Source organism: Myxocyprinus asiaticus, chromosome 19, assembly GCF_019703515.2.
Source record: "Myxocyprinus asiaticus isolate MX2 ecotype Aquarium Trade chromosome 19, UBuf_Myxa_2, whole genome shotgun sequence".
Lineage (NCBI taxonomy): Eukaryota > Metazoa > Chordata > Actinopteri > Cypriniformes > Catostomidae > Myxocyprinus > Myxocyprinus asiaticus.
This window is the reverse complement of record NC_059362.1, coordinates 32,778,240-32,789,546: the sequence shown is the minus strand read 5'-3', so window position 1 is coordinate 32,789,546 and position 11,307 is coordinate 32,778,240. Positions and strand designations below refer to the sequence as shown.

Sequence of the window (11,307 nt, the reverse complement as noted above, 5' to 3'; positions counted from 1 at the left end):
AATAGATTTGAGTGAGCAGCATTCTAAAATTTAAGTCGTTATTCACTGAAAATCTTGCCTTGTGTATCTTGCTTGACAGCTGAGGTCACCATCCACTTTCAGTGTATGTAAAAGAGCAGCTTTGACACTCTGGTATAAGTAAATTTTTTTGGTGTTCCACAGAAAAAAGGCAGTCATACAGGATGGCTTTCGAAAGACACAAGTGTGAGTAAATGATGGTAGGATTTTCATTTTTGGGTGAACTACCCTTAAGTTAAAATCTGAGAGTGTTCGTGCTTTTGGCAGGACCCTGTTTATACAACATTGGATCTCTTGTATGGATCCATATGTAACTGTACATTACATAATCAGATTTAAGGCTGGCATCTGCTCTTCTAAGCAAACGTCTTTGTGTGTGTGTGTGTGTGTGTGTGGTCTTGTGCGGCTGATGCGAGTGTGTGTGGATTAGTTTAAAATGCAGGGCTGTTTACAACCACTGCTGTTAGTTTGGGTATAATTACAGAGAGACTGTGAGAGTTTAAACTGTAGTCTGTAATAACAGATACTTGCTAGGTTACTGTGTGAGTGCTGTTATGCAAGTTTTTATTATTAATGACATTTCACTTCATTGCCCTCTTCTGGACATTTCTCTTCTAGAAATTAAAGACCAGCGCTGGTCTGAAGGGTACTACTGAGCTGGTCATTCTCTCTCCACTAGAACAAGTATGCTCCCTAGTGTTAGAATTAAGGAACTGCAGTAATATAGAACATGATGAGGTAGGTACTTCACATTCAATTTTGATTTAGTTTTAGTGTAAAAGGGATAATTCACCCAAAAATAAATTCTATCATAATTTACTCACCCTCATCACTTTCTTTCTTCTATGGAACACAAAAGGAGATGTTAAGCAGAATAACAGCCTCAGTCACCATTCACTTTCATTGTATGGAGAAAAAAAAAAAAAAGATGCAATGAAAATCAATGGTGACTGAGTCTAACATAATACCCAACATCTTCTTTTGTCAAGTTTATTTCTAAAGCACATTTAAAACAACAGAAGTGGTCCCAAAGTTCAGTACAGCAAAACAGATAATGAGAGGGAGGAAAGAAAATAAATAACATAATATTAATAATAAGTATACACATCCATATAAGTATACACACAAGTATACATACACATAGAAAAAAAAAAATTAATAGTCAGTGGCATAGAAAATCCTTATAATACCTTGTGCAATTTGAAAAGATAGGGAATAAAAGTAGGCCTTTAGGCTAGATTCAAAATTAGCAATAGAGAGTGAAGACCTGATGTGAATTGGAAGACTATTCCAGAGCTTGGGGGCAGCAACTGGAAAAGCCCAATCTCCCTTCAACTTGTATTTGGAGGGTGAGTAAATTATGCATCAAAAATTGCAGTTTGGGTTGGATATAATATCCTTTTAGTAGTATGTATTTTGTAAATGCAAGAAATAAGAAAACACATGTGCAATATGCTCTTAATTTATTTTAAGTTGATCACTAGCATATGACTACAACTCAGATGCTTTTGAAAAACAAAAAAGTATAATATTTTTCTCCAGAAAAAAAAACAAAACAAAAAACAATTCTTTGCATGTCAAACCATGCACATCAACTGAAATGCTTTATTTAGTTAAGGTTAGTGATGCATGTTTTTTGTCTCGTGGCTTTTTCCATAGACTTTAATGGCAAACAAGCCAGTTTGAAGAGTGCAAATGTGTTTCAGAACGCTTTGAAGAGCTGGTTGGGTAGATAGCCGAGATGAAGGAAGGACGTTTGTGCCTCTCTTTCCAGGTTGGCCAGTTCCTGTACAGTTGGGGCCAGTATATCCACATGACCCTTATACAGACCACCTGGGGAAATAGAGATAGGTGGCAAATATATAGTGAATGAAGGCATACGAAAAAAAAAGACAAGAAATGCATACAAACAAACACACACACACTCACCCCCTGCAGCCCTGCGCTGCCCATAAGTCACTTTGCCATCAAATTCATCAACAGGTACTTTGATGTCAGGTTCACACTGAGTAATGGTGCATTTTAGATGTTCCTCTATTTCTGACAAAAGCTTAAAACAGGAAAAATGTTTATAAAAGGTTTATAAAAATAATATTAAAAAGATACATTTCAAAAGAGCAAGATCAAATATTTAAGAACTGAATAGAACTAGAATAATGACTTTTTAGGCTCATGTTAATGTGAACAAAGATAGAAATACAGGACACAATACGTGCATTTAATTCTAACCTCTTTCTCATTGTACCAAATTGTGCAGCCTCCGTTCTCTTTAAGTCTGGTGTTATTGCAGCTTTTTCCTCTGCTGTTACAAACATGGTACCACACCTGTCACACATACAAACACAGCATAAGCACACACAAACATTCAATTTCTACACGACCATATCTGATTTACTTTCTACTTGCCTTTTCTTTCTCCATCGCAACCAGTGATATAGCCAGACCCATCCTGTAGTGACATCACAAACATCAATGAATGACTAAATGTAATCCGAAATGTAGAGACAAGCATATCTCCACATAATCATAAAATCAGGTGGTTCACAATTGACAAAATGATGCACGTCACCTGTCTGCTCTGCCAACTCTTCCAATGCGATGTACGTAGTTCTGCTTCTCATCTGGTAGAGTCACATTTATCACTGCAGAAAATAACATATTGCATTTCTCTGTGTTCATAGAGTCCTTTAAGATAAATGGTTTGATCAATATAGATTTGCATATTACATGTACTGTGCAGGCACATTAGAGGTTTCATAAAAACATTTGTGGTATATGGAAAAAAATAAAAAAATGTTCTTCTGCTTTAGTGTCAATAGGTTCATTCTAATCACACATGGATGCGCTAAAGAAACCACACGTCTATTCTCGTTATATGCACTCAATGGTTGATGCTGCTAGTCTTAAAGAGACAGTACCGATTAAGAATGATATGTAGAACACAATGTAAATACTTGTAAATAGGACAATTATGCAAGGAAACAATAAAATGTAACAATTTATATAAGCAACATAATTTATACAATTTCAAGCAATTAATTGATGGAATAGACAATTTGAAAATGTTTCAAAAACTAAAATGTGACCAATTTGATGAAAAACTAAATGATAAAATATAATATGTAAAATTCATATTTTCAAATTGTACCTAGAAGGGTTTCCTAGAAGGTTCCTTTATAATTAAGAGCATTAGCTGAAAAATAATTTCTTTTATATGTAAGCAAAATGGACATTGTAACAGAAATGTACCCATATGGATCGATATCAAATCAAAATCCAATCTAATCGAGAGCTTGTAAATCAGAATCGAATTGGGAAATCTGTATATTGTAAAAACCCAGCCCTATAATAATCAGTCATAAAAAAGCAATATTAGTATTGATCTGTAATTGTAAACTTTTTAAAAGTTGAGATAACCAGGCCCTTCTTTCTTACCGTACGGAACACCATGGATATCAATTCCTCTGGCAGCTACATCCGTGCAAATAAGAAAGTTCACTTCCTGTTTCTAAAGTAAGGACAATAAAAGTATTCTTCAATAGAGTGATTATGGGATTAAGTTATTCAATGCCACATTTCTACCATAATTTCATCCATTCAAATTTGATTCCAATTTTGTATTTATTCACCTTGAATCTCTCCAAGTTGTATTTGCGCTCATTTGGTTTCCTGTCACCATGAAGACAAACACAAGAGAGCTGGTGTCCTTTCTTGTCTGGACCTGTAGGAAACAGAGCATGACAAGCCAAAAGTTCACATCTAGACCTAATGACATATAGCAGCTGTTAGATAAGGATGCATTCAGTCAGAGCTGTGTGCTGGGCGCACCTCCTCCTTGCTTGATGAAGTACTCCTCCATATTGTCACAGTCAATCTTTGTCCTGCAGAAGATGATGGCCTGATCCATCTTATGCTCCTTAATGGCTCTCACTGTGTACTCTCCCTTTAGGATTTTAATAGCTTCTGACCACATCTCTAATAGAACCATAGAACAGCTTTCAGTTACTACTAGCACTTTATATCAGAACAAATCAAGATCCTTTTGAAATGTTCAAAGTCAAGGGACAACTGATCAAATGAGCCTGACAATCGACTGGGATTTCTGTATGATGTTGGTCATGTGAAAGCTGGTGATTCTCACCTGGGGTGTTGGCTCCAGGTCGTGTGTTGTCCTTGGCATGAACTTCATCAGTCTGTGGAGACACACCATCAATTAATCAAAGAAAAACTGAACATAAGGGTCCTTTGTGGCATGTTACTAATAACTATACCTTTAGGTCTCTTGTGGTTTTTAAATGGTACAAAATAATTTATTTGGCAGTTTTATCAAAGTACACTGAGTAAAGCCTAATACTTTTAAATAAAAATATGGCCATGTTTTGGTAACTCAGCACCAAAACAAATTGTCTTCTGTTGTGTCTGGATGTTAGTTTAGGGCATATTTCTTTCACATTTCTTTACCCTAATGTGGCTTTTCAGTTTCTCCCAAAACCTGTCAGTTTTAGGGTTGACCGGCACCACCACGTGATGGACGGTTTCTGGCACAGAGTCTTCACCCTTCAGATCCACCCATGTGGGGAAATGCATGATCTTTTCAGAGAGCTTCTTCACTTCAAATGAGTGCAGCGTGGCAGAGCAAACGATCACCTACAACACAAACAAGGAAACACATGAAGAGCTATACCTGAAAACAAAATACATTTTTTATGGGAATTGGATATCCAAAGCTTTAAAGGGATAGTTTACTCATGCCATTCCAGATGTGTATGACTTTCTTCTGCTGATCACAAAGATTTTTAGAAAAAATATCTCAGCTCCATAGGTCCATACAATTCAAGTGAATGGTGGCCAGAATTTTTAAGGTCCAAAAAGCATATAAAGGCAGCATAAAAGTAATCCATATGACTCTAGTGGTTAAATCTATATCTTTAGAAGCGATGATAGGTGTGGGTGAGAAACAGATCAATATTTATGCCCTTGTTTACTATAAATCTCCACTTTCACTTTCTTCTTTAGTTTTTGGCAATTCACGTTCTTTGTGCATTTCGCCACCTACTGGTCAGGGGGGAGAATTTATTGTAAAAAAAGAAAATCTAAATATTGATCTGTTTCTCAACATCACCTATCATATCGCTTCCGAGGATATGGATTTAACCACTAGAGTTGTGTGGATTACATTTATGCTGCCTTAATGCCCTTTTTGGAACTTCAAAGTTCTGGCCACCATTCACTTGCATTGTATGGACCTTCAGAACTAAAATATTCTTCTAAAAATATTTATTTGTGTTCAGCAGGAGAAAGAAAGTCATACACATCTGGGATGGCATGAGGGTGAGTAAATGATGAGAACTTTCATTTTTTGATGAACTATCCTTTTAAGAGAATATTTAACCCGAAATTAAAATTTTGTTGTCACCATTTAGTCATGCTTGTGCATATTCAAGCTTGGTGAATGAAGACACACCAAACCAGGTTTGACATCAATGACACCAAACAACACTGATTTTTGCTGTGTTTTGTAGCTAATCGTGACGTGACATATTGGAGTGAATGAGATTATTAAAGCTACGATGGAGAGAAGATGCTCAGTGAATAACACAAATTTCCTCACACATGGCTTCAGAAAAGTTGGAAAATGGTTCATGACTACTGGTCACTGTATGCTTTCGTTTCATGGAAAGGAGCATTGTGAACATTCTGAAAAACATCTCTTTTAGAGTTCAATGGAAGCAAGAAATTCTAATACAGGTTTGGATGATGACAGAATTGTCCTTTTTGGGTGAACTATTCCTCTAATCACCTGTAGTCTCTTGCCATCTGAGGTGACTTGAGGGATCTGGTTGTACACCCTCATGATGAAGTCAGTGTACCCAGCTGTGAGGAGCCCATCCTGGACAGAAGACAAAATGTATTCAACCAACTTTAAATTTATACTTCCAACAAAAGTGTGAATAATAAGGTAAAGGCTAAATTCTATAGAACTGTACAGAAAGGCCATTATATATGCATAAATGGAAGTGTTCAACATACACACTCATCCAGAACCAGGAAGCGGACTTGGGATAGGTCCAGCTTTCCTGTGGATATGAGATCATCCAGTCTGCCTGGTGTTCCAACTACAATATCAACCTAAAAGAAGTGGTGATAAAAATGATTTAACTACAAATTTACAATTACTTAAAAATGTTTTAATTTCTAAATTGTCTTATGATCCAAGATGATTTTGAACACTCACCCCGCTTTCTAAAATGGATAGCTGTTCTTTAGCAGCCACTCCACCGATGATCAGAAGATCCCTGCAATGATCACATTCAGATAATGACACCAAAATAACAAAACCCACTGCAACTCCTTTGAAATTCTCAGCTCACCTCAATTTGGGGTTATCAACGTATTTCTTGAACTGATTGACATTGTTGAGGGTCTGTTCAGCCAGCTCTTTAGATGGCTCAATGATGAGAGCTCTGGGGGCGTTAGAAGTGGATTTGACCTGACTCACTTTAGCACTGCCTGAGGACACAAATAGATGACTGGCAGAATTCATGGAAAACATCAATAAAATAGATCTGCTACAGGCAGTATGGAATGAATTTGATTTGGAGTTGACCTGTCTGGGTGGATTTGACCACATGTCCATCTGGTGCCTGGTTCAGAGCCACATAGCCATCTTTGGGTTGGTTTTTGAAAGGTTCGTCACCAAAGTTGAATTTCAGTTCGGCATTCTGGGTTTTAAGAACACAAACATTACTGCCGTATCACAAGTCTCTTAAATAATTCTAGCATGGAGGGTGCAACTGCAGCGGCATTTATAACACAATATTATAGGCTATACCAAATAATTTGGTGGGACAGAGCAGACATATTTTAGGAAGCTTTAATGTGGAATCTTTACACAGAATTTGGCAATGAGTCATTTTAACTTGTCAAAGATAGCCTCCTCAATGCTGAGAATCGTACTGAAATCAAACTGTGACTCCCTGACAATCTTATTATGAAATGCCTAAAGATTACCACACCTAACAAACATGAATTTTAAGAATAGCTGGCATGTATGAGTATGTTTTGAATTTAAGCTATAACTTTTGCAAAGAACATGTTTATTATATGGAAAATGTAGGATGTAGCTGTGTACATGTCAGATACCTTCAGCACACAGGAAGCAAAGAAGGGCTGGTTTTTAATCTGCTGAAGGATCTCAAAAGCCAGACCCAGATCATTACCTGAGAGAGCCAACCAGGAATCAGTTACACTGACTTCAAAGTGCATTTTACAAAAGTGTCCATTAAAATACAAAGAGAGAAAAAAAAAAAAAAGGCTTAAAAAGATGTCAAAAGGAATAATTAAAAACAAACCTTACCATTTTTGGAGAATGACATATGGCCTTTGTCCAGATCTAGGTAGCATCCAATGGTGTCGTGCATAGTGAACTCCTGGAAAAGGCATAAATCAAGTCAATACACCATAAATTCAGTTCAAAAAGGTGTCAAATCAAAACCCTTTTCATACCTTACCTCTCCATAACTATCAAACTGCTTATTGTTAGATTTCTTTCCAGTCCCTCCAAAGCCAAATCCATATTTATCCGTCCCTTAAAACAGGATAACAAACATTGTTGTGAATGATGTTTACTAGATTAGTGTAACGAGGTCATATTGAATTTCATGACAAACATACCCAAGTCCAGTGATGCCTGGCTGGTGGACCAGCCCACCCTGCACAGCCCTTGATCATGACAGGTAACTTCATAATAATACTTCCCTAGACCAAAAGAAAGGACAATGCATCTTCCCAATAATCCTGTGGTTTTTGGAAACAATCAAAACAAAAACACAAAAGTAATGTTCTCTTACCTTTTGTGACACCTTTGGTGGAACGACAGCCATGCCACTCTTTGAACTCTCTGCTTTGACAACACAGGCCATCTGGACCAATAGCTAGAGAAACAAAAAACACTTGCAAAATCACAATTCATTTCAAGAGTCTTCTCTCTACGAAGGAAGGAGTGCAGGATGTTTTCCAAACTAGGCTAGATTGTCTTGAATATGGATGTTAAACACTTACCAAATGCTGGACTTCTATCATAGGGGTTCATCTGCCATTTATTGAAAACTGGGGTGGACAAGAAATCCAGGAAGAACAATTAATACAACATTACATCTAAGTACATCGTTAAAGGGATAGTTCGTCAACCACCGTTTACTCACCCTCATGCAATCCCAGACATTTTATTCACTTTTCTTTCTTCTGCTGAACACAAACTAAGATTTTTTAGAAGAATACCACAGCTCTGTAGGTCCATTTAATGTAAGTGAATGGTGGCCAGAACTTTGAAGGTCCATAAAGCATATAAAGACAGTATAAAAGTCATCCATATGACTCCAGTGGTTAAATCCATATCTTTAGAAGGGATATGACAGATGTGGGTGAGAAAAAGATCAATATTTAAGTCTTTTCTATAAATGTCCACTTTCACATTCTTCTTTTTCTTCTAACAGGAAGATACTAATCTTTGTGAATACAGGCCCTGTTTCTCACCCACACCTATCATATCTCTTTGAAAGACATGGATTTAACCATTAGAGTTATATAGATTACGTTTATGCTGCCTTTATATGCTTTTTGGACCTTCAAAGTTCTGGCCACCATTCACTTGCATTGTATGGTCCTACAGAGCCAAGATATTCTTCTAAAAATATTTGTTTGTGGTCTGCAGAAGAAGGAAAGTCATACACATCTGGAATGGCATGAGGCTGAGTAAATGATTAGAAAATTTTAATTTTTGGGGAACTATCCCTTTAATATATAAGAGCAAATTACAGGTAAGAACGTATAGTATCGTCAATGAAAAACTGTTAGAGGCTGCTGTATAAATGACTTGAATGATCCTTTATGGAAGAAGGTTTATACCCGCTCCTCCCGTCTTCACTGCTGTGCGTCCCTTCTTCCCCTCCTGCTGGTCTTTAAGGGTCTCATAGACAATTTGGATTACTGGAATACTGAAGGCCTACACGACCACATTGATTAGTTTAAAAATGCATTGTTCCTTTACAAATTACTTTTGCATCTATTGAAAACTATATTTTTTACAGTTACATAAGTAACATGTGTACAGTCACTGAAAAACCCAACAGGTGACAGGACTTGAATGCAAACAGTTTTACACTTACTCCAGTTTTACCACTCCCAGTCTCAGCAGCCTGTACACACGGGGTGAGCAAAGAGGTGCAAATAAGATGTAGGTGATTTCAGGGCTAACCATTCAAATGTCTCCACAATGTAGGCAAAACCTCATCCACACATTGAACTGACAGCTAATGGTCATCTTACCATGAGCACGTCTCCGCCACCCAGAATTAGTGGGATGGACTCGGCCTGAATGTCTGTTGGCAACCTGAAAGAGAGGATCAAACAATCACTCACTGTGATTATGAACGGGAAAAATATACATCTGCTAGGTGTGTAACAGAACTAGTAGAGTTTCTCTAACTCACAGCCAATCCATTTCTTCCACTGCTTGCGCAATTTCAGGCATCACTCCCATTTCTGCGGGCAAGAAGAATAGATATAAAGGTCGACAATAATCTAAGCACACTCATTCCATTGCTAAACGTGATCATTGATAGTGCAGCTAAAATATTTACGGATAAATCTTACCACCGAACGCAGCCATTCTAGCGAGTCTCTCTTCCGGAAGTAACGTGGAACAGTGACAGGGTTATTCGTTGGGAGACAGTCCGTGCAGATCTCGCTCCCTCTTTTCAGTTCCGCTCATTCAGTTTTAATTAACAGAAATACATTACAGACGTTTTTTTCGCTCTCTCGAACGAGGTTCTTGGAAAAACCTAAAGTTTTCAGAACATATATGTTTTTAAAGTACCACCTGACACCACCTTTACAACATTTAGAAACTCTGTGGTACATCGATGTGTACTTTGTAGGCCGCCGTGGTGTGACGTGGGCGCATTGAAAACATGGCAGATGATAATATTTTGGAAGGCGAAGAGGAGAATATTTTATATGATTTACTCATAAACACCGAATGGCCACCTGAAACAGACACTCAGGTTTGTCTTAATACACACACTTGTTCCGCTCAAGTGGATTTCACGCCTGTTATATAAAATATATTCGATGGTTTATTGAGATCAGTTCTGCGCAAGTTGGTTTAAGCCACGTATCTAAGTTTATCATCATGCCAGTGTTTATATTAAGTAAGATGTGACTATGCTCTAAATGTTATTCTGATGAGTTACATCTCTTTATTGTTCTATGTATGTGCACTTTTAATCACTCACTGCTTGTTTTGGGGAGCACCTGCAAGTTCACGTAAAACTAGTAATTTAACAGAAGGCTGTTGATAAGAACATTCCCTGTAGACCCTGAGATCAAACATATGATGCTTGTGTTTTATTTTCAGCTGCGTGGACTGAAAGAACACAACTCACTCATTGCCAAGGCAGTAACAGGTATGAACAGCACAAAGGAGATGCACAGTTTAGATTCCCTCCTGGAGCATCGCTGTATACATATTTGAAAAACTTTCAGAATTATAGTCATACATATTCGCTGTCCCTCAAAAGTCAGGTTTTGAGACACGACCAGAGAACAGTGCAAGCAAACCCAATACTTTCTGTCTTATATGGAACACAAAAGGAGATGTTAGGCAGAATGTTAGCCTTAGTCACTATTCTTGTTTATTGTATAGAAAATAGATGCAACATGAAGCAGAGTAAATTACCATTGATGATCATTTGCGGGTGAACTTTCCTTTTAATTTTGATATTGAGCAACTCTTTACTCAACACTGTAGTGTTACTTTGCAGTTTTTAGATGATTTGATTTTCATTGCCTTTTAGTGATGTGTATACTGCAGGATTTGGTCACTAAATGATCTTTGAAAATAAAACTTTTTTTCTTACAGGACCCTTCCGGTTTATTCTTCACTACCTTTGGTACAGGTGAGATATTCTCTTCACTTCCTGCGTCAAGAGAATAACTTGTTTCTATGTATTTATAAATGTTCATATAGTTTATTCTTTTGTTAGTTGCTTGAAATAATATGAAGATGTTACCACATACACTCACTGAGCACTTTGAGGAACACCATGGTCCTAAAAATAGTGCCCGACGTGGTCTGCCTCAAGGTTTGACGTGTTGTGCACTCTGAGATGCTATTCTGCTCACTACATACAGATTGGTTATCTGAGTTACCGTAGCCTTTCTGTCAGTTCGAACCAGTCTGGACATTCTCCGGTGACCTCTCTCATTAATAAGGCATTTCCGTCCACA

The 11,307-nt window shown here is 37.4% G+C and overlaps 2 protein-coding genes across 5 annotated transcripts in view; one reads left to right on the top strand and one right to left on the bottom strand.

Annotated features, from left to right (window-relative positions):
* Positions 1-1,464: 1,464 nt before the first annotated feature.
* On the bottom strand, positions 1,465-9,770 carry ddx1 (DEAD (Asp-Glu-Ala-Asp) box helicase 1). The gene is made up of 26 exons (XM_051645569.1): positions 9,673-9,770; positions 9,510-9,561; positions 9,346-9,409; positions 9,186-9,215; positions 8,926-9,022; positions 8,080-8,127; positions 7,869-7,952; positions 7,693-7,776; positions 7,530-7,606; positions 7,376-7,448; positions 7,162-7,238; positions 6,626-6,740; positions 6,390-6,528; positions 6,254-6,314; positions 6,049-6,147; positions 5,819-5,908; positions 4,480-4,665; positions 4,160-4,211; positions 3,847-3,993; positions 3,648-3,739; positions 3,454-3,526; positions 2,588-2,660; positions 2,425-2,467; positions 2,248-2,343; positions 1,948-2,068; positions 1,465-1,851 (listed from the first exon to the last, which is right to left on the bottom strand). The coding sequence occupies exons 1-26, from the start codon at positions 9,686-9,688 to the stop codon at positions 1,721-1,723; spliced, it is 2,220 nt and encodes a 739-aa protein (XP_051501529.1). The 5' UTR covers positions 9,689-9,770; the 3' UTR covers positions 1,465-1,720.
* A 31-nt stretch (positions 9,771-9,801) lies between these two features.
* LOC127410350 (NBAS subunit of NRZ tethering complex-like) overlaps positions 9,802-11,307 on the top strand; it is a 288,769-nt gene continuing 287,263 nt past the window's right edge. For all 4 annotated transcript variants that reach the window (XM_051645563.1, XM_051645560.1, XM_051645561.1 and 1 more), the window contains exons 1-3: positions 9,802-10,082; positions 10,436-10,484; positions 10,940-10,976. In XM_051645563.1, coding sequence (XP_051501523.1) covers positions 9,990-10,082; positions 10,436-10,484; positions 10,940-10,976 — 179 coding nt within the window. In that variant the 5' untranslated portion in view covers positions 9,802-9,989. The remainder of the gene's footprint in view (positions 10,083-10,435; positions 10,485-10,939; positions 10,977-11,307) is intronic.